At 34.8% G+C, this 22,062-nt stretch overlaps 1 protein-coding gene across 2 annotated transcripts in view; it reads right to left on the reverse strand.

Moving 5' to 3' along the window:
- Nucleotides 1-22,062, reverse strand: part of Elovl7 (ELOVL fatty acid elongase 7) — a 145,682-nt gene that overhangs the window by 103,252 nt on the left and 20,368 nt on the right. The window contains exon 1 of one of the 2 annotated variants that reach the window (XM_073961969.1): nt 13,828-14,444. The exons of the other annotated variant lie outside the window; for it this stretch is intronic. Within the exon in view, the coding sequence (XP_073818070.1) occupies nt 13,828-13,857 (30 nt within the window). The 5' untranslated portion in view covers nt 13,858-14,444. Of the gene's footprint in view, nt 1-13,827; nt 14,445-22,062 lie in introns of those variants that run through there. 2 annotated transcript variants of the gene reach the window in all.

Below are 22,062 nucleotides of genomic sequence, written 5' to 3' on the forward strand. Positions count from 1 at the left end.
ACAAGTATTTAAAATATTTTTTTGAAAAATGTTGACCTTTGAAATTTGCTTGACCTCTAAAAGGTCAAAACGATGAGAAAACGAAAAATTAAAAATACCATTATACTCAATTTTTCCTATACTTTCAAACGTATATAGTCCGGTTCAAGTGTAACAAAATTTTTTTGAATTTGAATTTTTTGTGGTCGCTGTCAAGGCATATTTATATAATGCATGAATTACAACAGCTAACAAATTTACAAAAACATCAATGTTGTTATAGAACATTTAATGTCAAAGAAAATATTGAATATTCTAACAATTTTCTCAGAAAACACATAAATACATTTTGAAAATCCCCTAAAATAAAACAAATTTGACTCAAAATGTAAATATAAAGCATTCAGAACTGTCATAGGTCATTGGTATTACACGTTTACGATGAAAAGAAGTATTTTATGGTAGCAAATTTCGAAGTTTCAAATGTCATGAGTACCCCCTCTTACATTTTGAAAACCAAATTTACAAAAAAAAAAGTAAAAATACAGCTGATTGTCACCTCTACCGTATATAAATGTGCCTTGGTCGCTATCATTGGCCCCGCAAAAAATTGGCCTGTAATCTTACAAATAAAGAGAAGTCTCCAATTGTCCCATATTGGATTTTCCTAAGAAATCGTTTTTTAATCTATACCCCTTAACACCCTGCGGCATTATTTTGATCTTCCCCAGTGTACTGTGTGTTTGATATGAGCAAACAACAAAACCGCTAACCAGCAACATCATTGTGATAAAAAAATATATTTTGATTTTTTTCTGATATTCTGCAATGTCGGAGAATGCAATGCAGAATTTTGAAGTGTTGTTGCGGCGTAGATTTGCAAGCGAAGTCTGCTAGTTGCAGCACACGTCGAAGCTTTATTTTAAAGTTGTTTTGCACCAATTACTAATGGAGTGGCTGGTACTGGCTGCTGCTGCAGCATTTAAGGCCTTTGCAATTAAAAGCGCGTTATTACTAAATTTAATTGTTGTTGTAGCTAGTTGATGAGTTTTTTCTTGTTCTTCTTTTTAAACAACATTTTGAAATGTTGCCGATACTTTTGTTCGGCATGACAAAAGTTTGTTTTTCTTTTGTCTTGTCATTCATCATAGCTCAGCCATCACCATCATCGTGAAGTAAAGAATTTGCTGTTTTTTTCTTCGATTTTGGCATTAAAGTAGTTTAACAGCAATGAGGAGTTCTGTGTGTTTTACTTTTGGCATAATTGTAGCATGTTCGGTCACCATTACAAGACAAGTTTGAATGACTTGGTGGTTGGTTGGTTGATTGTTTTTAAAAATACATGTGCATGCGGACCCGTTTTGATTTTTGTTTTTGTTACGGTCAGCTGATTTGTGAAAATTTGTTTTTTATGGAACAACCAAAATATAGACAAAGTGATATAAATGCATGGTGTCAACCATGATGCAATTAATAAGGTGAAAAAGAAACTACAACAACAAGACTATTTTCATTGAAAGTTCTTCAAGGTTTCAACATTTTTGTTTGCATTTTCATACGATTAATTCACAATAACAATAGATTTGATACAACAAAACATTATTGTGATTTAAAAAAAAAGAAACTCAAATCACAATAATATAAAATTTATTATGTTTGTTGTCAAAAGTTGTTAACAGAACTCTGAATGGCCGACCTTCTATAGGCCTTGTGGTACACCTTCTTTCTTTTCCGTTGGATCTTTTAATAAACAATTAATGTGTCGTTCCTTTACTTTTTTGTATAAATTTGGATGTAGTAGCATCCAGTCCGCTCTTTTGTAACTTTTACAATTAAAAAGGTACGGGAACGAAGGTTATTTAACTCATTTGATAACATTACACACGGTTGTGGCAAATATTTTTGGGGTTGTTTGTGTCCTGTGGTAACAGTTTCTTGTTCAGACGAGCTATTTTAATGTTTTGTTTAGACGTCCTATATTTGCTTTTGTTGTCCCCGTTTTTTTTTTTTCTTTACAGACACGTGAAATTTTTTACCTCAAAGTTCCGGTATTAATCAAATACTTTTTCACATAAGTTGAATTTTTGTTAGGACTTACCTGAAAAGAAGAACAGAAAATTTCACAGTTAATTAAAAGTTATTAAATATAGAATTTATTAAATATAGACTGAATGTTAAGGTTGACCTAAATACTACTTGTACGTTTACATTATATTAGATTAAGTAAATCTAGTGGATTGAAAATATCAATTTTATTACAAATACGCCAAAAAATATGAAAATTTTTTGGAGCTATGTCCGGCCCCCCCTGCGGGCATAAGTCCCAATGGGAGTTATGTGCGTTTTTTAAAATTTAAGTGATTTTTATTCAAATACAATTTTTTATTTCAAATGTATAAGAAAACAAGTAAGAGCAGGCTATAGTCGGACAGGGCCGACCATGTGATACCCTATACCACTATAGATTTGCAATATCTTTCCTCCATGGATAAATATAACCTGTACATTACAAATTTTACCAATTTTCACACAAAAGTTTTGGTCCATTTAACCCGCTAAATATTATCCGATATTCATGTTGCTTTTCACACGCCTTCTCCATCATAAACTTAACTTTTGTGTAAAATTTCGCGGCGATCGAACTATTATTGCGACCTACAGAGCGGCTACAAAATCGACCAAAAATTTTGTTTTTGGTCCATTTCATCCCTTTAATATTTCACGATCATCGCCAAAAACTAATCAGTTCTATTCTGGTACAACCCCGACCTTCATACTAAATTTCGTGACAATCGGTCCATAATTGCGGCCTGTAGCTTGATTACAATTTTTAATGGACGGACAGACGGACGGACGGACGGACGGACACACATAGCTAAATCGCTTTATCTCGTCGAGATATGAAGTTTGGTATACCACATGAGGGGTCTACGACGAATATTTCGCGGCGTTACATGAATTTTTGGGAAAACAAACTTATTATACCCTTTTCCACATTGTGGTATAGGGTATAATTAAAAATGAACTTAAAGTTCATATATATTTTTCATTTCATAATATAATTTATAATTGATTTAACATTAGGCTGGGACGATTTGAAAAGCTTAATGGGCACTTCGCGTTTCTGATTCCTGGAATTGAACTGAGCCAAAAAGTCCACTAGAGCATAGGTCTACGGTGAAAATCAAGCCTCCCGTTTTTGACTTTAAGTTTTTTATCCACGTTTTTTAGACATTTTGGCATATAACAGCCAAACCATTGCGATTTTCGATCGAACACAAGGACAACAATTGTAGCCAAGACAGTAATTAATAACTCTCTAATTCAACGCAAAAGCATTGGAACGCTCCTTCAGACAGTTTTGGTCGTGAGAAGGTGCAAACTTTTCGAAAAATGCCGATAAAAGGCACTGTGCTACAAAAACTGACCAGAAAAGTATTCAAGCGTTCTGATGCAAAATTATATCGTGTTGGGATCCATGGACAACGACAATGCCTTTAGTTCGTTTGTGTCAGTTCGTTTTATTTTTTTTACAACGGTAAAAGTATTGAAAATCTGGGTTTCTTACATTTTCAAATTTAAACGGGCATTTCTTCTTTTTTTCACAACGGATTTTTGTTGATCCTTATTCCTTTTAAATAATATCTTTCGAACAAGTTATTATTTTTTTAAATCGGTTAACAAATGGCTAAGTTATAGTGGTTTTAGACTGAAAAACCCCACAAAAAAAACTATAACTGAATTTCTCACAATTTTCAAAATAAATATTGAACAAAACAAAAAAACATTATATTTTTGAAAAAGAAGATATGCCCGCTTAAATTTGAAAATGTAAGAAACCCAAATTTTCACTACTTTTACCGTTATAAAAAAATAAAACGAAGTGGGACAAACGAACTAAACGCATTGTCGTTGCCCATGGATCCCAACACGATATAATTTTGCATCAGAACGCTTGAATATTTTTCTGGTCAGTTTTTGTAGCACAGCGCCGCAGGCGAAAATATTTCAAAAAAAAAATCGCAAGATTTTTTACCAAAATATTTTGACTATTTAAGAAATTAAAAAGTTGTTGTAAAAATTTCCAAATACTTTCTGAAACATCGCGCGATTTTTTACAAAACTATTTTCACAATTTAACAAGATAAAAAGTTTTTGTAAAAATATTCAAATACTTTCTGAAAAACGAAAAGCGCCGCAGACAAAAATATTATAAAAAAAAATAGCGAGATTTTTTACCAAAATATTTTCACTATATAAGAAATTAAAAAGTTGTTGTTAAAATTTCCAAATACTTTCTGAAAAAGAAGAAGCGCCGCAGTCGAAACATTAAAAAAAATCGCGCAATTTTTTACAAAAATATTTTCACAAATAAAAATATTCAAATACTTTCTGAAAACCGAAAAGCGCCGCAGGGAGAAAATATTTTAGAAAAATTGCGCCAAATACCAAATATTTTCACTATTTAAGAAATAAAAAAGTTTTTGTAAAAATATTCAAATACTTTCTGAAAAACGAAATGCACCGCATGCAAAAATATTTTTGAAAAAAATCGCGCGATTTTTTACTAGTTTATCCTATAGCCCCCATATAGCGGTACCACCCTATTTCAGGTATTTTAAAGCTTTTATCTACATTTTCTGTCCGAATTGGCTGTAATCTGGCGTTTGGGGTTCCCAGTAGTCACAAACATTCTACATCAAAAATTTTAGACATAGGTCCAGATTTTGGTATAGCCTCCATATAACGGTACCTCCTGAGTTCAGGTAGTTTGAAGTTTTTTTTCGGCCCGAATTGGCTGTAATTTGGTATTTGGAGTTCCCAGTAGTCAGAAACATTCTGCACGAAAAAATGTGGACGGTCCAGGTTTTGGTATAGCCCTCATGTAACGGCACCTCCCGATTTTAGGTATTTTGAAGTTTTTATCTACATTTTCCGGCAGAATTGGCTGCAATTTGGTATTTGGAGTTCTCATTGATGGCGAGACTTTCACACCAAAAATGTGGACATACGTCCAGGTTTTGGTATAGCCTCCATATAATGGTACCGCCAGATGTCAGGTTCCTTGAAGTTTTTGTCTTGTAAGAATTAACATCTTTACTGACGTTCTTAAAGTCTTTAAGAGGTCATACGTAAATGTCAACGTCTTCTGTTTTGCTTTCTTAAGTACCATTATAAATTACACAAAAACATTGCTGTAATATTAGAATATGATATGTTTAGAGACAATTTGCTGAATTGTCGCTGACATGTGCTGACATCGATTTTTCGATTTTTGTCGCAGGGTAGGACCACAGTGCATTGAAGGTAACTGATCTACTCCAACATAACGAATGAGCAATTCAAGTAAACCTTAAAATATAAAAAAACTCAGTGACAATATGACAACAATAATGTTTAGCTGTTTATTGAACCCTGAGTTGCTATACAAAATACACGCATTTTGACCCTTAAACCAGTTATTTTTGTTTTTGTATTATTGGTTGTTTGTTTTTGTTTTGCCACTATTTACACATTTAAGCAATGATGACAATAACATGCTGCCCTTCTATATAACGCCCCTTTAGGCGGATTCTATTCGAAATTATAGCAGTTAGGGTGACGATGATGATGATTTGTTGTTTTTTGGTTTGTTTTGGAATGACTAAAAAATATATAAATAAATTTTTGCTTATAACGTTACTTTTGTCGTTTATTAGGTAAGAAAACATAACTTAATGAAATTCAATCAATATTCAATGGAAATCATTGAATTAGATGACATGGCGAAAAGATTCTGTTAGCGCACGGTTGGTTGGCTAGCTGTGTGTTACAAAGAAAGGGGGAAATACCAAGAAATACAATACAATATTTAGAAGAAATAAACTGACAGACAGTCAGACCAAAAAAACGTGTGGACAAAATTTACAAACATGTAATTGTGTGACTTACGCAAATCACACTTTACTAAAGTTGTAATTTAATTTATTATTTCGTTTATTTTTTCAATATTCCTCAATGCAAACTTAGTTGTTGGTTGTCTGGCCTACGTTTGAAAATGACTTGTAAACATGTTTGTTGCTTTTTCTTCTAAATTTAGTTTTCACGTCAATTGTATTGTATAACATTATGAGTTTTGAAAAATCATCATGGCAAAGGGTTTTTTTGATTTGTTTTTGTTTTTTTTTTTTTGCTGATATTTCAAGTAAGAAATGTTGTAACATTTCAATGTAAGAAAAATAACTTATCATTTGCATAAAATTCCCCACTAAACTACAAGCATACATATGTATGTATGTATGTGAATGTATGTATGTGAATGTAAAGGCATCACTTGATCCATAAGCATGAATTGGTGTTTACATTTCTGACAGTTTTACGATTAAGAATTGAAACGTACTGTGATAAATTTTGGACATTAAAAACATTAGTTGCATGTAGCACTTAATAAATCACTTTAGCATTTGTTAACAAGTGAAAGGAATGATGTTTAGTTACATACAAATTATGTTAGATATGGGACTTAGTTGTACTTTATAGATATTCATAAGAAGAAAAAATCCTATTTAAATAGTGGGTATAATTATTCCACTGACAGAAACAATCAACACATCCTAATACTCTGGACAGACGGCAACGTTAATTTGCATTAAGATCTGCATTTAATTTTACCCTAACAGATGACAAATCCTGCATTTACGAAACAGCTGATTGGTGGTTAACATGTATTTTGTTGTTGTTTGCACTGCATTTTTTTATTTGCACCACTGCAGTATCCACTCCTTGTGTCTCAGAGCATATTCATGGCTCTCTTTACAGTATTGCGATATTGAAATACCTAAATGCAGTTTGATTTTGTGCATTAAGAATGTGGATAATACCCCGTTTACACTTAACACACTGGGTTAGTTTGGGTTTCAAATGTCAAATAAATCCTCATAAAGAAGGTTAACGCGGCAAAAATCTGTAGTGCAAACGCCGTGTAATGCACGAATTAATGTTAATTAAGGCACTTAATGCAAATTTACGCTGCCGTCTGTCTAGGGTATTGATGTCAACGCCTGCAGGTTGTCGTAACAACAGAGAATAACGAATTCAAATGAGAGCTATGTCAGCCATTGTTTAACAAAGGGACATTACTCTCACATCTATTCTCTTTCATTTATTTTGGACATCAATGGTCTAGGACAGGTATCGGCACTAATACAAACGCATTGTTTGCGGTCACACGCGTACGTCTCTCTCTCCACGGACAGCGTGTGCGTTAATGCATTGCTAAAATTAAAAATCATTGAAACAAGCGACAGCAGAACCTTCTCCATTGACATCTGAATGAAGACTGAATGATGGTTGTTCTCTTGTTATTCTCATCAAGGGCACGTGTGCCCCTTTTTGCCGGATGCTGGTCTAGGGTATTAGTCAAAAAACCATAATCTTTTTGGAACATTCGGCCTATTATCGAGATAGAGAGAGAGAGAAAGAGAGAGTATGGAGAATGCAATTATAGCATTATATAAGGCAGGTATCGGCACCAATACAAATGCATTGTTTGCGGCCTCACGCATACGACTCTCTCTCGCTCTCTCCACAAACAGCGTGTGCGTTAAAGCATTGCTAAAATTAAAAATCATTGAAACAACCGACAACAGAACCTTCTTCTTTGATTTCTGAACGAAGACTGAGAGGTGGTTGTTCTGTTGTTATTCTCATCAAGGGCACGTGTGCCCCTTTTTGCCGGACATTGATATAAGGGGTAGTATACAAATAATAATAATATAGGTTGGCCCGAAATTTAGGGACATTTCGTGGCCCATGTCTCAAAAAGCATTGGCTTCATACAAAAAAGAAAACAATTATAATGTTATAGCACAATTAACACGATCCGAGAAGTGCCCTCGAATCGGATTAAAGTGAGACTTTTGCGAAGCAGGTACTGGTATACTCCATTTTTGAACTGGATCTAGTTTTAGGACTACTTTTTCGATAATTATTTTGCCAATCAGTTATTTTAGTCACCGTAGGTTTTTTAGAGCTATTGGGTGGGTCATTATGTCAGCAAGCATGGACTTGTTCACGAAAAAAGTTATACCATTGTAATCAGAATCACATGGACTTTTTTGGCGCAGAAGGTTCTTGACCACTGAGAGATCCAAATAGCTAATTACAACCAGTTTGGGCCGAACATGTAGATAAAAGATTCAAAATACCTGAAATCGTGGGGTACCGTTATATTGAGGCTATACCCAAACCTGGACCTATGACCACAATTGTTGGTGCAGAACGTTTCTGATTACTGAGAACCCCAAATACCAAATTATAGCCAATCTGGGCCGAAAATATAGATAAAACGTTCAATATACCTGAAATCTGGAGGTACTTTTTTATATGGGGGATATACCAACAACTGGAACTATGACCACAATTTTTGGTGCAGAAAGTTTCTGATTACTGGGAACCCCAAATACCAAATTAAACTAATTCGGGCCGAATATGTAGATAAAAGCTTCAAAATACCTGAAATCGGTTGGTGCCGCTATATGGGGGGCTACAGGAAAAACTGGACCCATATTGGTGATGTTTGGCTTAGGTATTTTTCTATTTTTTTATTTTAAGCATTTACTGAAAAAATTAGATCGATCCGACGATTAGAAATATTTTTATTTACAACATGGTGATTGCGGCGACATTAGAAACAAACATAAAATGTCCACTCCATGCAAACGGCCGCAAAATCTGTACCTGGATACCAGAGATCTCCACCAAGGAATCCATGGTATGACCAGGAGTGTCGTGCTGCTACCGAAGAGAAAAATGAGGTATATAGGTCTACTTTACAATCAGTAGCAACGCGTAGCGCACGAGAGAGGTATCGGGAGAAAAGCAGAGAGGAGAAACGTCTTTTCCGCAGGAAAAAGAGAGAGATGGAAAAGCGGGAGTGTCAACAAATCGAGATGCACAGGAGACAGAATGAAGTCCGAAAATTATACCAAAGAGTGAAAGATCATACTGAAATGACACATCCTCCTGTAGAGACCAGCAAGGTAATCTGGTAACTGATACAGATAGTGTGCTAAGGATATGGAAAGAACATTTTTCCAAACTGTTGGTATCCAATAGTAGCGAAGTCGACGAAGATACCACAGATCCAATCCCAGAAAATGGTATTGAATGTATACCACCCGGCCAAGATGAGGTAAAGACAGCAATAAACCGGCTGAAGAATAATAAGGCAGCAGGAGCTGATGGACTGCCAGCCAAGCTGTTTAAAACCGGAGGCGACGCGCTGATAAGGTGTATGCATCAGCTAGTTAGCTCCATATGGCAGGAAGAACGCGTACCCGACGATTGGATCCTGAGCATCCTGTGTCCCGTCCATAAGAAAGGAGATAATACTGTATGCTCCAACTATAGAGGCATAAGTCTTCTCCTTATTGCCTATAAGATAACGTCAGGGATATTGTGCGAACGACTGAAGCCCATGGTTAACGAAATAATTGGACCATACCAATGCGGCTTTAGACCTGGCAAGTCCACCATTGACCACGTATTTACCCTGCGGCAAATCCTGGAGAAAACCCAAGAGATGAAAACCCAAGAGATGAAAACCCAAGAGATCGACACCTACCACCTTTTTGTCGATTATAAAGCAGCCTTCGACAGCCCGCTACGTTCAAAGGTATTCCAAGCCATGTCTGAATTTGGTATCCCCGCAAAGCTCATTCGGCTTTGTAAAATAACTCTAACTGACACAAGATCTTCAGTTAATATAGGAAACAACCTCTCCGAAGAGTTTTGTACCAAAAGAGGTTTCAGGCAAGGAGACAGCCTTTCGTGTGATCTCTTCAACATCTTGCCGGAAAAGGTTATACGTGAGGCAAACGTCAAAAGAAGTGGCACAATCTACACCAATAGCCACATGTTACTTGCTTCTGCTGATGATATAGACATCACGCGACGATCAGCAAAAGAAGTAACCGATACCTTTATGAAGGTCGACGGAGAATCTGCTAAAGTGGGTTTGGCGGTAAACGGCGAGAAGACGAAGCTGATTGTGTCGACGCGCAATGCGTCCATTGAGATCGGACCAACTGTTGAAGTTGGTTCCTATAATTTTGAGGAAGTAAATGATGCCGTAAACACAACAAACGACATCAGTTGTGAAATAAAAAGAAGAATTGTATTAGCCAACAGATGCTACTTTGGCTTAAGTAAGCAGTTTAAAAACAAAGCCACAACTCGTCAAACAAAAATAACGCTTTACAAAACACTGATACTAGCCGTGCTGATGTATGGTTCCGAAGCCTGGGTACTTGCGCAATCAGATAAAGCAGTGCTTGGCGTGTTTGAGAGAAAAATTCTTCGAAAGATCTACGGACCGATCTGCGTTGACGGTGAATATGCGTTGACGAGCTGTATCTGCTATACAACGACATCAACATAGTTAAACGTACCGAGATGCAGCGATTGCGTTGGCTAGGCCATATAATAAGAATGAGCGATGATGAACCCGCTAAAAAGGCGTATAAATTCGAGCCACATGGCGGTGCACGCAGAATTGGCAGGCCAAAGAATAGATGGGGAAAACAAGTGGATGAAGAGATTACAAGGCGCGGTATTCCAAAAAGCGAAGCACTAAATAGAGAGAATTGGATATCTTTTCTTAGTTCGGTCTATGGAACAAATGTTCTGTAATGGGCCAGCTAAGTAAGTAAGTAGTATCAAACTAATTTTTATATGATTCAGAAGGGACAGGTTCGTTGAGTCTTAAAACCTACTATAAGTTCATCTTCTAAAGCGAATATTCCCTTCATGGATACTTTTGTAAGTAAATACTTTGTCTGAAGTAATAACATTGTTTTTGGACATCCCATGCCGAATGAGTTACGCCGATACTCATACGACATTGGTACCCCATTTTATTTCCTGCATTTTTCGCAATTTCATGGGCAATAATTACAAAATAAGGCATCAGATGTCGTATGCCGTTGCTCATAAGGCCAGAACAGAATCAATCGTCGCTTGCTTTGTTTGCTTCCCCAAATGTCAAATTATAAAAGAATGCCAGAGCCTCTTTGCAAATCCGCCTGCGTTCCCCTTAGGAGGATCTGGAATTCCTTTATAATTTGACATTTGGAAAGCAAGCAAAGCAAGCGACGATTGATTCTGTTCTGGCCTTTACAGCATTGGTGTAAACACAGAATTCCTGTCTTATGAGTTACGACGACACTAACACGACCTTTTTTATCAAACAATAACACTGTGCGACAACAAAAAAATGACAAGGAATACTGAGTAAATTATGAAAGTAGAGCTAAAAATATGAGACACGTGTATCGTCGTTTTTAGAGTTTACATCGGAAAGTAACCAAAGTAGGCGGGCCATTTTCTGCCCATTTCTAGTTTTTTTTTTTTTGAAATATTCGAGTTAAAATATATTGGAATCCTTGCATTTTAGGTATATAGTGTCTTTGGCAATTTCACAAAGGAGGATATGGGGAATATTTTTGTTAAAAATTTTAACCTTCATGCGGTTCACCAAAGTGGTCTTTTTGGTCCTTTTTTGTCATAAAATTTTACTATAGGTCTCAGAATACACCAAATCTGTAAATCTTATCTAATCACCAGGAATCTCTAAAAATGAAAAGCACGTTTTAGGCTTAAAGTCGGACTTCATCTGAGTTTATTTAAAATTGTCCCTCAAAACATAATTTTAGAGAGGTGACGTCAAAGGCAAAAACATTCTTCGTCAAATTTCACAATGGGCCACCAAAGAAATGAAATATCTATTTACATTACATATCATGAAAATATCAGTATCAGATTAGCTGAAGAAACATGAAAATATTTCCCAATTTTTTTAATGATTTTTTTCCTTCTTTTTTCGAGTTGATACATGAAAGTAGTATATAACTTGGATCTAGGTGAAAAGTGTCAAAAGGAGAAAAATTCTACACAAAATTTCACTATGAGTTTCAGAATAAACCATATATCTATGTATACTATTTTATTAAGGAAATTAAATTACAAATTTTTACATTTTAGAATGAAATCATTTGTTGTAATTTTGGACTTTATCTGAGTTTATTCAAGATTGTCGCTCAAAACATAATTTTAGAGAGGTGATGTCAAAGGCAAAAATATTCTTCGTCAAATATCACTATGGGTCACCCAAGAAATGAAATGTCTATTTACATTACATATCATGAAAATATCAGCATCAATTTTACTGAAAAAACATGAAAATATTTCTCAATTTTTTGATGAAGTTTTTTTTCCTTTTTTCGAGTTGATACATGAAAGTAATATAAAACTTGGTTCTAGGTGAAAGGTGTCAAAGGGAGAAAAATTCTACACAAAATTTCACTATAAGTTTCGGATTAAACCATATATCTAGGTATGCTATTTTCTTAAGAAAATTAAATTAAAAATTTATACGTTTTAGGATGAAATCATTTGTTTTAATTTTGGACTGTTAATTTTACATAATTCCTTAGTGGATCAAAATCTAACAAACTCCTTCACATTTTGGGGATATTGTTAAAGAAAGGAATGTTCCAAATCAAATTTCACTATGAGTCTCCGAATAAAAGAAATCTGTTACCATAACATACATATAACATTCTTAGTAGCCCTTGTTTTTGATATAGGGTTTAGGCCATATTTTACAATTTTTATCCAGATTGTCGTTGTGATTTGACACCATAAATATTTTATTCATGGTTTTTCGCTACAAATTCATGCAACAGATGTCTCCCTTGTGACTTCTGGTATGTTTCTGGGAACAATTATTATTAATATTATCCGGTATCAGTAATGCAGATTTTTTTAATTTTATTTCCTAGACACCCATGTCGCATTAGTAACGCCGCTACTCATACGACATTGGTGATATTAAATCACAAATTCCCATTTAAATTTCCGCTCATGGATGAAATTTCGTATTATCAAAAAGTTTATCTAGTTATATTTGTTGCTAATTAATTGTGAACATGTTTTGTTTGATTTAAGCGTGTGCCAAAAATTCCCAGTAAATTTGTCGTTTGATATGTTTTTCAAATTTGGTTAAATAATATTCAAATGAACAGCGTAAGCGTCTGTAATAAATTGTCTCACGCACTCATCTCATTTGCAAGATTACGTTAAGATCGGGAATAGTTTATGTTGCCGACAAAATAGCTAGAAAACGAGCAATAAATAAACTACAGAAATTCCGGATTTTTTTCTGCTTTGTCATAGAGATTGCAAGAAATTATCAAACCGGTTACGGGAGTAATTTTGAAATTCAAATACATTCAAAATGAACTCAAAGAGGTGAACTACAATAAAAATGTCAAAATATGTACATACGTAAAATGATCGATGATGGTATGGGGACATATTGTGAGGAACCGAAAAAAATAAATAAAATTAAATCAAATTTAAAAATCAATACCACCAAAATGATAGATACTCGTACAAAACGACTCGTATAATTTTTCAAATTTATTAAGGAAAAAAATTCTAGATTCTTCCAGGTTTGGAACGAAACTATAAAAGTTGGTATATATTTACCAAATCAATTTGTATAAAGTTAATAAACATTTCAACAAGATTCGAACCGACATAATTGTGCTATTGATTTAATTTTGAGAGTCATTCCTTTCGATAATTATGGTGCCCGCCATTTTAGTTGGTCGCCGTATGATTTTTTAGAACTTTTGGTCATTATATCAGGAAACATGGACTTGCCACGAAAAAATGTTTTAAACCAAATATGTTGCAACTTTTTTTCATCCACAATAAATTTAAAGACTTCTTCTTATAAACAACATAAACAGTTGTTAAGTTTTTTTATAATTTTGTTTACATTTTCTTCTTATCTGCACTTACTTCTAATTCTTCTCTTGTATATGATAGCATTTTGTTTTCTTCGTCTGTGTCGTCGCCTGTTGCTGCTTGTTATCAATTTCTCAATCACCCACACGAAAAGATAAACAAAAACAATGGCAATAAAATTGTTAAAATTATATGCCGCCGCTATACTTTTATTCTGCTTGGCGAGTATTGACAGTACCGGCAAATGCCCCCGCACCGAACAATAGATTTTCGTTTTTTTTTTTTTACACCAAGTGCATGTTTGAATTAAACGACTTGAATTGAAGGTATTCACAATTTTGGGGTTATATCGGTAATAAAACTTGACACCATAACGTTATTTGACGTTTTTATTGTGAATTGATTTTCAGCAAAAAAAAAAAATAACGGAAGGTTAATCTCTTTATAATATGTGTAAAATATTTTGTATTAATTTGAATAAAATAAAAATATGTATTTTTCACTTTTTTCGCGTATGCAAAAGCAAACACGCAATGTAATTTGCCTCTTCTGTTTTTTTTTCTCTCACGCCAAACAAAATCACGTCGAAAGTATTCAATCAACTTTATAGCACTAGAGAGGCAAGTCGAGCGTTGGTGTCTGCTTTAATTTCTTTTTTCCTATTTTGCTCTGGGAATTTTCAAGTGTTTTCATTTGTTATCTTGAGTCACATGTTGTTGCTTTGCCAGATATCAGGGTGTATCGTATTTTGTTGTATTTTTTTTTTTTCAAAATAGAACTGAGATATCTAAAATATTTGTTGTAATAAATTCGTAATTGCCAACTTTTAATTCCAACAACTCGATACAGGCTGTTGTTCGTTCAGTTCGTTGCATTTGAGAAGATACTAAGTCAAAATGTTTTAAACGACTTGTTCGTGGAAACAAAAGACATATTTCCCAAAGCTCTGTAGTGCGATTCTCTAACTCATTTTTGAGTTACCGACAAATGTCGGTAAAATCAGAACGCAAAATTATGAATGAAAAGTTCAAATAAAAGTTCACAACACTGTTGCTATCGGTAGAACTTTACGACTACTTTCTTTCGTCGCTAACTTACCGAAAAATATCGGTAATTACCGAATTTATAAGCATTTTAATTTTACCGATATTTGTCGGTAACTCAAAATATGTGTTAGAGAATCGCACTACTGGTGTGTCAATTAAATATTAGGGGGTTACCTCTACTTGTCACTTTCAAAAAATCGAAAAAAAATATTGGCTTATTTTAAAGTACAGGTAGTATGCCGCAAACAATTTCAACTCGATCGGAGCAATACTGCTTTGGAAGGTAACAATTTATTGTGGTTTGTATGTAGCATGGAAACTTTAAACGTGTGTTTCTCGAAATTGCATTTTTAAAGTCGGTGCCAACGAAAGCTCGAAAACGAATCGACCAATCTTCATATGGTGAGCTTAGTACATATATTCATAAAAACCTTGTCTTTAAGCGAGACAGATTTTTTTAAATAATTTTTTTGCTCCATTTTTGGACAAAAAAACGCTCATTTTTTTAGTTTAAATCGAAATTTTGATTTTGACAGCTCACAATTTTTTTAAATCGATTTTTTAAAATTCTGTTTCGCTTAAAAAAAAGATTATTAGGTTCTTAAAACTCACACAAAAATATACCAAGATCTGCCCTTACGTTTTCGACATATCGTTGGCACCGCAAGGCGCTTTTACAAAAAAGGGTTTCGCAGGTAGCCATTTACCACAAGACTGTGCAATAATTTTCAACAAAATAAAAATATTGAAAGTTTCTTTGAAAAAAAATATGAAAAATGAGTTTTTTTGGTCTGCACAAATAGAGATAACCCCTTAAAACAAATTACGAAAATTAACAAGTTGATGTCGTTTTCATTCATGAAACCCATTTTACCCAATATTCAATATGTCTCTGTTCCGTACTACCTCAGAGTTTTAAGATGACCGTAATACATATTGCTTTTAGACACCCCTGCGGTTTTAATTATGTCAATACTCATACGACTTTGGCAGTAAAGAAAACATTTCACTTAATTTAATTTTGAACGGTTCGGCAATATTAGAAATGAAAAAAGAAATCCATTGAATTCTTATTGAAAATCTATTCTAACAGCCAGTTTCTATATGTCGAAAGAAGAATGTGTGCGAATGAAACACGCCCGAACTTTAGTTTTCGAAATAATTTTATCTTTGCCTTTGCTTCAAAACAAAAAAAAAACAAATTTGAAAAACACACAAGAGTTTGGACGTGTTTCTTTCGCATACATTCATCTTTCGACATACAGAAACAGGCTATATGTTCCGCTTATGGAACACATTTTTCATAAGGTGGCATCTAAACGGTTTTCAGACATTCCCATATCGTATTAGTAACACCATTACTCATACGACATTGCTATCAAAGTAGGTATAACAATTGGTAAATATTTCCTGATAGTTCTGCATAATTTTGCCGTATGGATTATGCCAATACTCATACGACATTCGTAGAAAAGCAAACAATCCATTTGGTTATTTGGGAACGGCAAACTTCCAATCGATAACTATTTAACGGTTTCAGAATTAAAAATACATAATTTCCTTTTCAATTTAATTTCTCGTCTATCATTGCGAAATACACAGTAATTTAGATACCTTATGTCGTGTGAGTAACGCCGATACTCATACGACACTGATATCCAAGAAAAAAATCTTTTTTTTAGACTCCCCTGTCGTATGAATTTTGTCAATACTCATACGACATTGGTAGGAAAACAAGCATTCCATGTAATTTCCTGGTCGTTTGGGAACGACAGAATCCAAACCAATTACTACTTAATGCTTTATTAGCATTTGTGTCGTATGAATTATTCCAAGACTCCACTAATTTCCTGGTCGTTTTTGAGAACGGCAAACTCCTAAATGATGGTTCATCAGCATTGAAAATCTAAAAATTCTATCGAAAGCTACTTGAAAATCTATTCTATATTTGGCTTATGGAACAACATTTTCGTATGGGGCCGCCTAAGTGAAGAAGCGGATTTTAGACATCCCTCTGTCGTATAAGTAACGCCAATACTCATACTCCACTGGTATCATAGTAAAAAGTTTTTTTTTTATTTGTGTCGTATGAATTATGCCAATACTCATACGACATTTGTAGCAAAGCAAAATTGCCCTGTAATTTCCTGGTTTGGAACTGTTTTGCATCGTTTGGGTCGTAAAAATTATGCTAATACTTATACGTCAATGATAGCAAACATTCCATTTGGTTTTTTTTTTGGAACGGCAAACTCTAAAGCGATGACTAATGAAAGGTTCAGCAGAACTAGAAATCCATTTCATAATTTCTAGCTACCAAAGTAAGTAGACAGGACATTGGACACCCCGGTCGTGTGAATTACGTCAATACTCACACGACATTGGTAGCAAATCAAATATTCCCTCTAATTTTGGGAACGACAAACTTCCAAACAATGACCATAGAACGGTTTAGCAGAATTCTAAATTGAAATATATTTGAGAATTTATTTTATATTTGGCTTATCTCCCTGTCGTATTAGTAACGCCGATATTTATACGGCCCTGGTATCGAAGTAATGGCAGGTTATGAAAAATGTTTTGTTCCGAACCACCAAAGTAGGCTTTTTAATTTCCCTGCCGTATGAGTAAAGTCAATACTTATACGACACACAGTGTCACGACCGTGACCAAAAATGGTCAAAATCAAGGACTTCGGAATACAAATTTATTGATGAGAATTTGTAGTAAACATTTCAATTTGAAGGAATTTAAATTATGGTATTGATTTGTCAAGTAGTTTTGTCCATGGGAAGGTTCAAATCCGATAATTGTTGGAAATATATATTTTTGTCCTTATTTTACTGAAATTAATAACTTGTATTTAAAAAAAATGTAATATTTAAAGTACTTTATGGTTCTAAAATAAATTTTTAAAGTTGCTTTAGATGTAATAAACATGGATGTAATTTTGTTTGGAAGTAAATAATGATCATATGTTGTTTCAAGTCTGCGGTACTTAGTACATCGATTTTGTGAACTAAATTTTATACTTAGTGGAGTGGAAAAAAATTGTATAAAAGTGTATATCGATATTATTTGTTGTGTGAGTGAAAAGTGAGTACTTCAAACGTATAAAGGTTCCAGCTGCAGAGGTTTGCAGACGAACATGTTATTTCTCTTTTCCAGCGACCACCTCACTCAGGGGTTACCCCCTATTTTAAGAAAGCGCTTTGGGGTGTTGGCTTTAGCGCGAAAACGAATGAACCGATCATCAAATATTTTTGTAGGCTTATTAAGTACGTAATAGTCTTGCTTTAAAACGAGAGACTTTAAAAAATATAAATTTTTTAACAAAATGGTGAATACCGAAATTCAACATTCGATTTTTTTTACAAAAAATGGACCGTTTTTGACCATTAATCGGTCAAAAACCTTTTTAAAAAAAATTCTCATATATAAAGACAAGAGTTTGATGTACTCAATAAGCTCACAAAAAATATGAAGACTGAAAACCAAATTTCAGTCATTTCGGGTGGATATTGAGGCCACAGCATTCAAAATACCGAAAATGGGGTGGTACGGTTCTATGGGGGCTATAGGAAGACGAGGACCTATATTGACAGATTTCTGGTGGAAAGTTATAAGCCTCCAACGAAGACTAAATACCAATTTTCAGCCATTTCGGTGTGATAATCAGGCTAAAACCTCTAAAATACTGAAAATCGGGAGGTACCGTCCTATGGGGGCTATATGAAGGCGTGGACCTATGCAGACAAATTTCAAGGTGAAAGTTTTATGCCCCCATCGAAGACTATATACCTAATTTCAGCAATTTCAGTTTAATAATGAGACAAAAATCTTCAAATTACCGATAATGGGGAGGTACCGTTCTTTGGGGGCTATATCAAAACGTAGACCGACTATCCCAGTTTTTTGTCCTGGAGATTGTAAGACAATAATAGGTACGTGTACCAAAATTGATGCACCTACAACAACTCCTTCCATTTTTGGCCACAGTTAGAAGGTGACCAATCCCCTCCACGTAATGTTGGCCTACATTTCCGGAGTAATTCAGCCATGAAAAACTCTTCTTCAAGTGATGCCTAGAAATACGCCGTTCGGACTAAAAAGTAAGTCCCATTGAGAACATTGGGTCTTTGAAATGTAATTCAAGGTTCAAGGAGTATGGACCGAAAGTATGTTTGAACGAAGTCTGTTTCAGACATTTTGATGTCGATTTCGCCCTGTCCGTCGTCTGTTTGACTACCACCAAACATAATATGCCTCTTTCTCTCTGGGACCCCCATAAGCAACCAACAATTTCGTGACCATCCGATCAAAATTAGCGTGATTGCAAAAAATGGAAGAATTGGATGCATTAGAAACTATTGTGGTATCTCCCTTGTTTGACCACCTTCGCCAACCTACTTTACACCAATGTAAAGGTAATATTTTCTTCTTCCATTGACAGGCTTTGCCGTTGGAATACCCCTACTAGAAGCCGATATATTCACAAAGAATAAAACTTTGAATTTGTCTCCACATGAGTTTTTCCCCATTCCGACCCCTAAATATTATCCAACTATCACCAAAATCAATAGGCTTCTTCCGCGGTGGGGCGCCCATCTACACCCCCAATTTTGTGACTATACGATCAAAATTCCAACCTGTAGCGTGATTACAAAAAATGGAAAATTGGATATATTACTGACTCGGTTGTTTGCCCACTTACGCCAACATACTTTACATCAATATAAAGGAGATCTTTTCTTCTTCCATTGACGGGCTTTCCTTTTGGAATACTCCTGCCAGAAGCGGAGATATTCGCATAAGAAAAAAACGTTGACTTTTCTCCACGTAAGCTTTTTGCTTATTCCGACTCCTGAATATTCTTCCCCTCCGGGACCCTCTCCAACACCCAAAATTTGGTGACGATCCGATCAAAATTGCAACCTGTAGCATGATTACAAGGTTTAGATGGACATTGGTATATATAAGTATGGGTCTACCACCATTATTTCGATGCGTTATAAACTTTTTGGGCAAAACCAACTTATAATACCCTCCCCACATAGTGGTGTAGGGTATAATTATATTATGCGCTAGAAAAAGTATCAGGGCAATCATGAATAAAAATTCCGTGCGAAATTTGTTCCCTTTTCCCAATTTCACAATTTTTAATTCCCAAATTTATATTTTTGTCGATTCGGCGAGAATATTCCATAATTAAGTAATTCTAGCAGTTTTCAACGTTTTAAAACATTGATTTAAAAAAAAATCACTTTTCAAAATTATTTTCCGTGTGGAAAATTCCGAGGGAATTATTCTTGATTGCCCTGTATGTCATCTTTATCCATGAAGAGGGGGCAAATTGTCCAAAGGACAATTTGAAACAAAAATTTCGATTTAACGAAACAAGCCGAGTACTTCTGAGGAGATTTATCAGTTAAGAAGTTTGCAACCTCGACCCTTTAAAAAGCCTATTTCTTCTGGTAGTTAGTAACTCGACCCTTCAGCTGGATTTGTTATGCAATGGTTATAGCCTTAGCGATAATTATAATTCAGAAACTCACAGAAACAAACTGGGACAAATCAGCTAGGATTCGAAAGTCGGATTTGTTACTGGTTTACCTGATTACCGGAGCTCCTGTCTGGCTCAGCAGTAAACACTTAATATATGTAACTGTCAACTGAACATCACCACAGCTTGATACTTAAAATGGGGGCACTAAACAATACCGAGAGAATGGCTTCCAATTTTTGGGAACTTTCAATCTACGTCCTAAGTATTTTAGATGATTTAATAAGTCTCAAAAAGAAGTGTTCAACATGACATTCAGACTGGATAGTAGGTGCAAATTCCCATATATAAGGTCATGCAGCACTCTTTAATTGAGAAAAGGTTAGTCTTCTCTTCTTACTATTGGTTTTTTTCTGTAGATTCTTTAAGATCTTCATTCGGAACCCATTAATGTTGTCTTTTTCAATCTACATAAATCCCAATTTTTTACAACCGAACATAATCTCTTTTCCCCATTCAACCGTGTTAATAAATATCAATTTATATCATTTTATTTTACACATATTTTGTCGGTAGGCAAGACGATATAAATAAATGATATGTTCTGCTAAAGCTTTTATATACGGAACACATTGGATGGCTTATCAACGATGACGACGCTTGAGACGACAACAACGAAAACGACGACGACAAATCGATACATATTCTAACTGACAGAATGACGAAAGATAGCCTCTGGCCTCCATTGTGCTGGTGCTGGCGTTTAAACCATAGACCGGGTAGGTCCACAGTTCTTTAGTTGGTGGTGGTGACCAGCAACAAGTGTAAAAATTTATGCAGTTTGTTGGTGTTATCATGATGTTGTTGGTGTTGTTGCTTTAATTGATATTGTGGCAAAATCGTTGTAGTCTATGCAATCAAATTGACTGATTAACTTTTAGTCTGCCTTGTTGTTATTGTTGGTTGCCATACGGTCTTCATACGGTTACAATATCAAATTGTTATTATTTTTTTTTTTTGCTTTTTGCAGTTTGTGATATTTATTGCCTTTTTGTATTTCCAGTATTGCTTTGTTTTTCTTGTTGTTGTTATCGTTGCTTGTTTGTTGCATTAGAATTTCTACGCTTAAATGGTTGATGGCATCAGTGCATGTGTTATGGGCCAAGTTTACACTATTAACAATGTCCATTTGAGCACCTTGCGGTGCGGTATTAAACGGTTGCCTACAGAAAATCATTGATAACGTTGATTGGTGTTATGTTGTAATAAGCAGCAAAAAATTTGCCCTGAACATGAAGATTTCAATGATGATAAATCAGCTGTGCGGAAAAATTTCGAATTAATAAAATCATCTGATGTCTGAATTCTTACATATGTTTCTACAAGCATTACCGAAGGGACAAGGGAAACGTCTTTCATATAAATGAATCCAGCCTAAATCATATAAGATCAATTAAATGGGACCTACTTTTTATAGCAGTGTCCAAAAGGCGTGTGTTAAGACAACACAGGGGCCTACTTTTTATAGCCGTGTCCGACGAGACTTTCATCCATATAATACGTTTGTATTACTAGGGAAATTTCGCCTAAATTGAGCTAAGGGGTATTTTTGCCTCCGAAGTTGGGCATTCAGTGTAGAAAACGATGGCAATGATAAATATGAAACTTTTAAATAGCAAAGTTTAAGTAAATTTTTGGCCCTCTCACAACTGATGGACCAAAACATGGAAAACCTGGCGT

This window comes from Musca autumnalis, unplaced genomic scaffold (assembly GCF_047663935.1).
Source record: "Musca autumnalis isolate F117 unplaced genomic scaffold, ASM4766393v1 scaffold_1, whole genome shotgun sequence".
In the NCBI taxonomy this organism is placed as follows: domain Eukaryota; kingdom Metazoa; phylum Arthropoda; class Insecta; order Diptera; family Muscidae; genus Musca; species Musca autumnalis.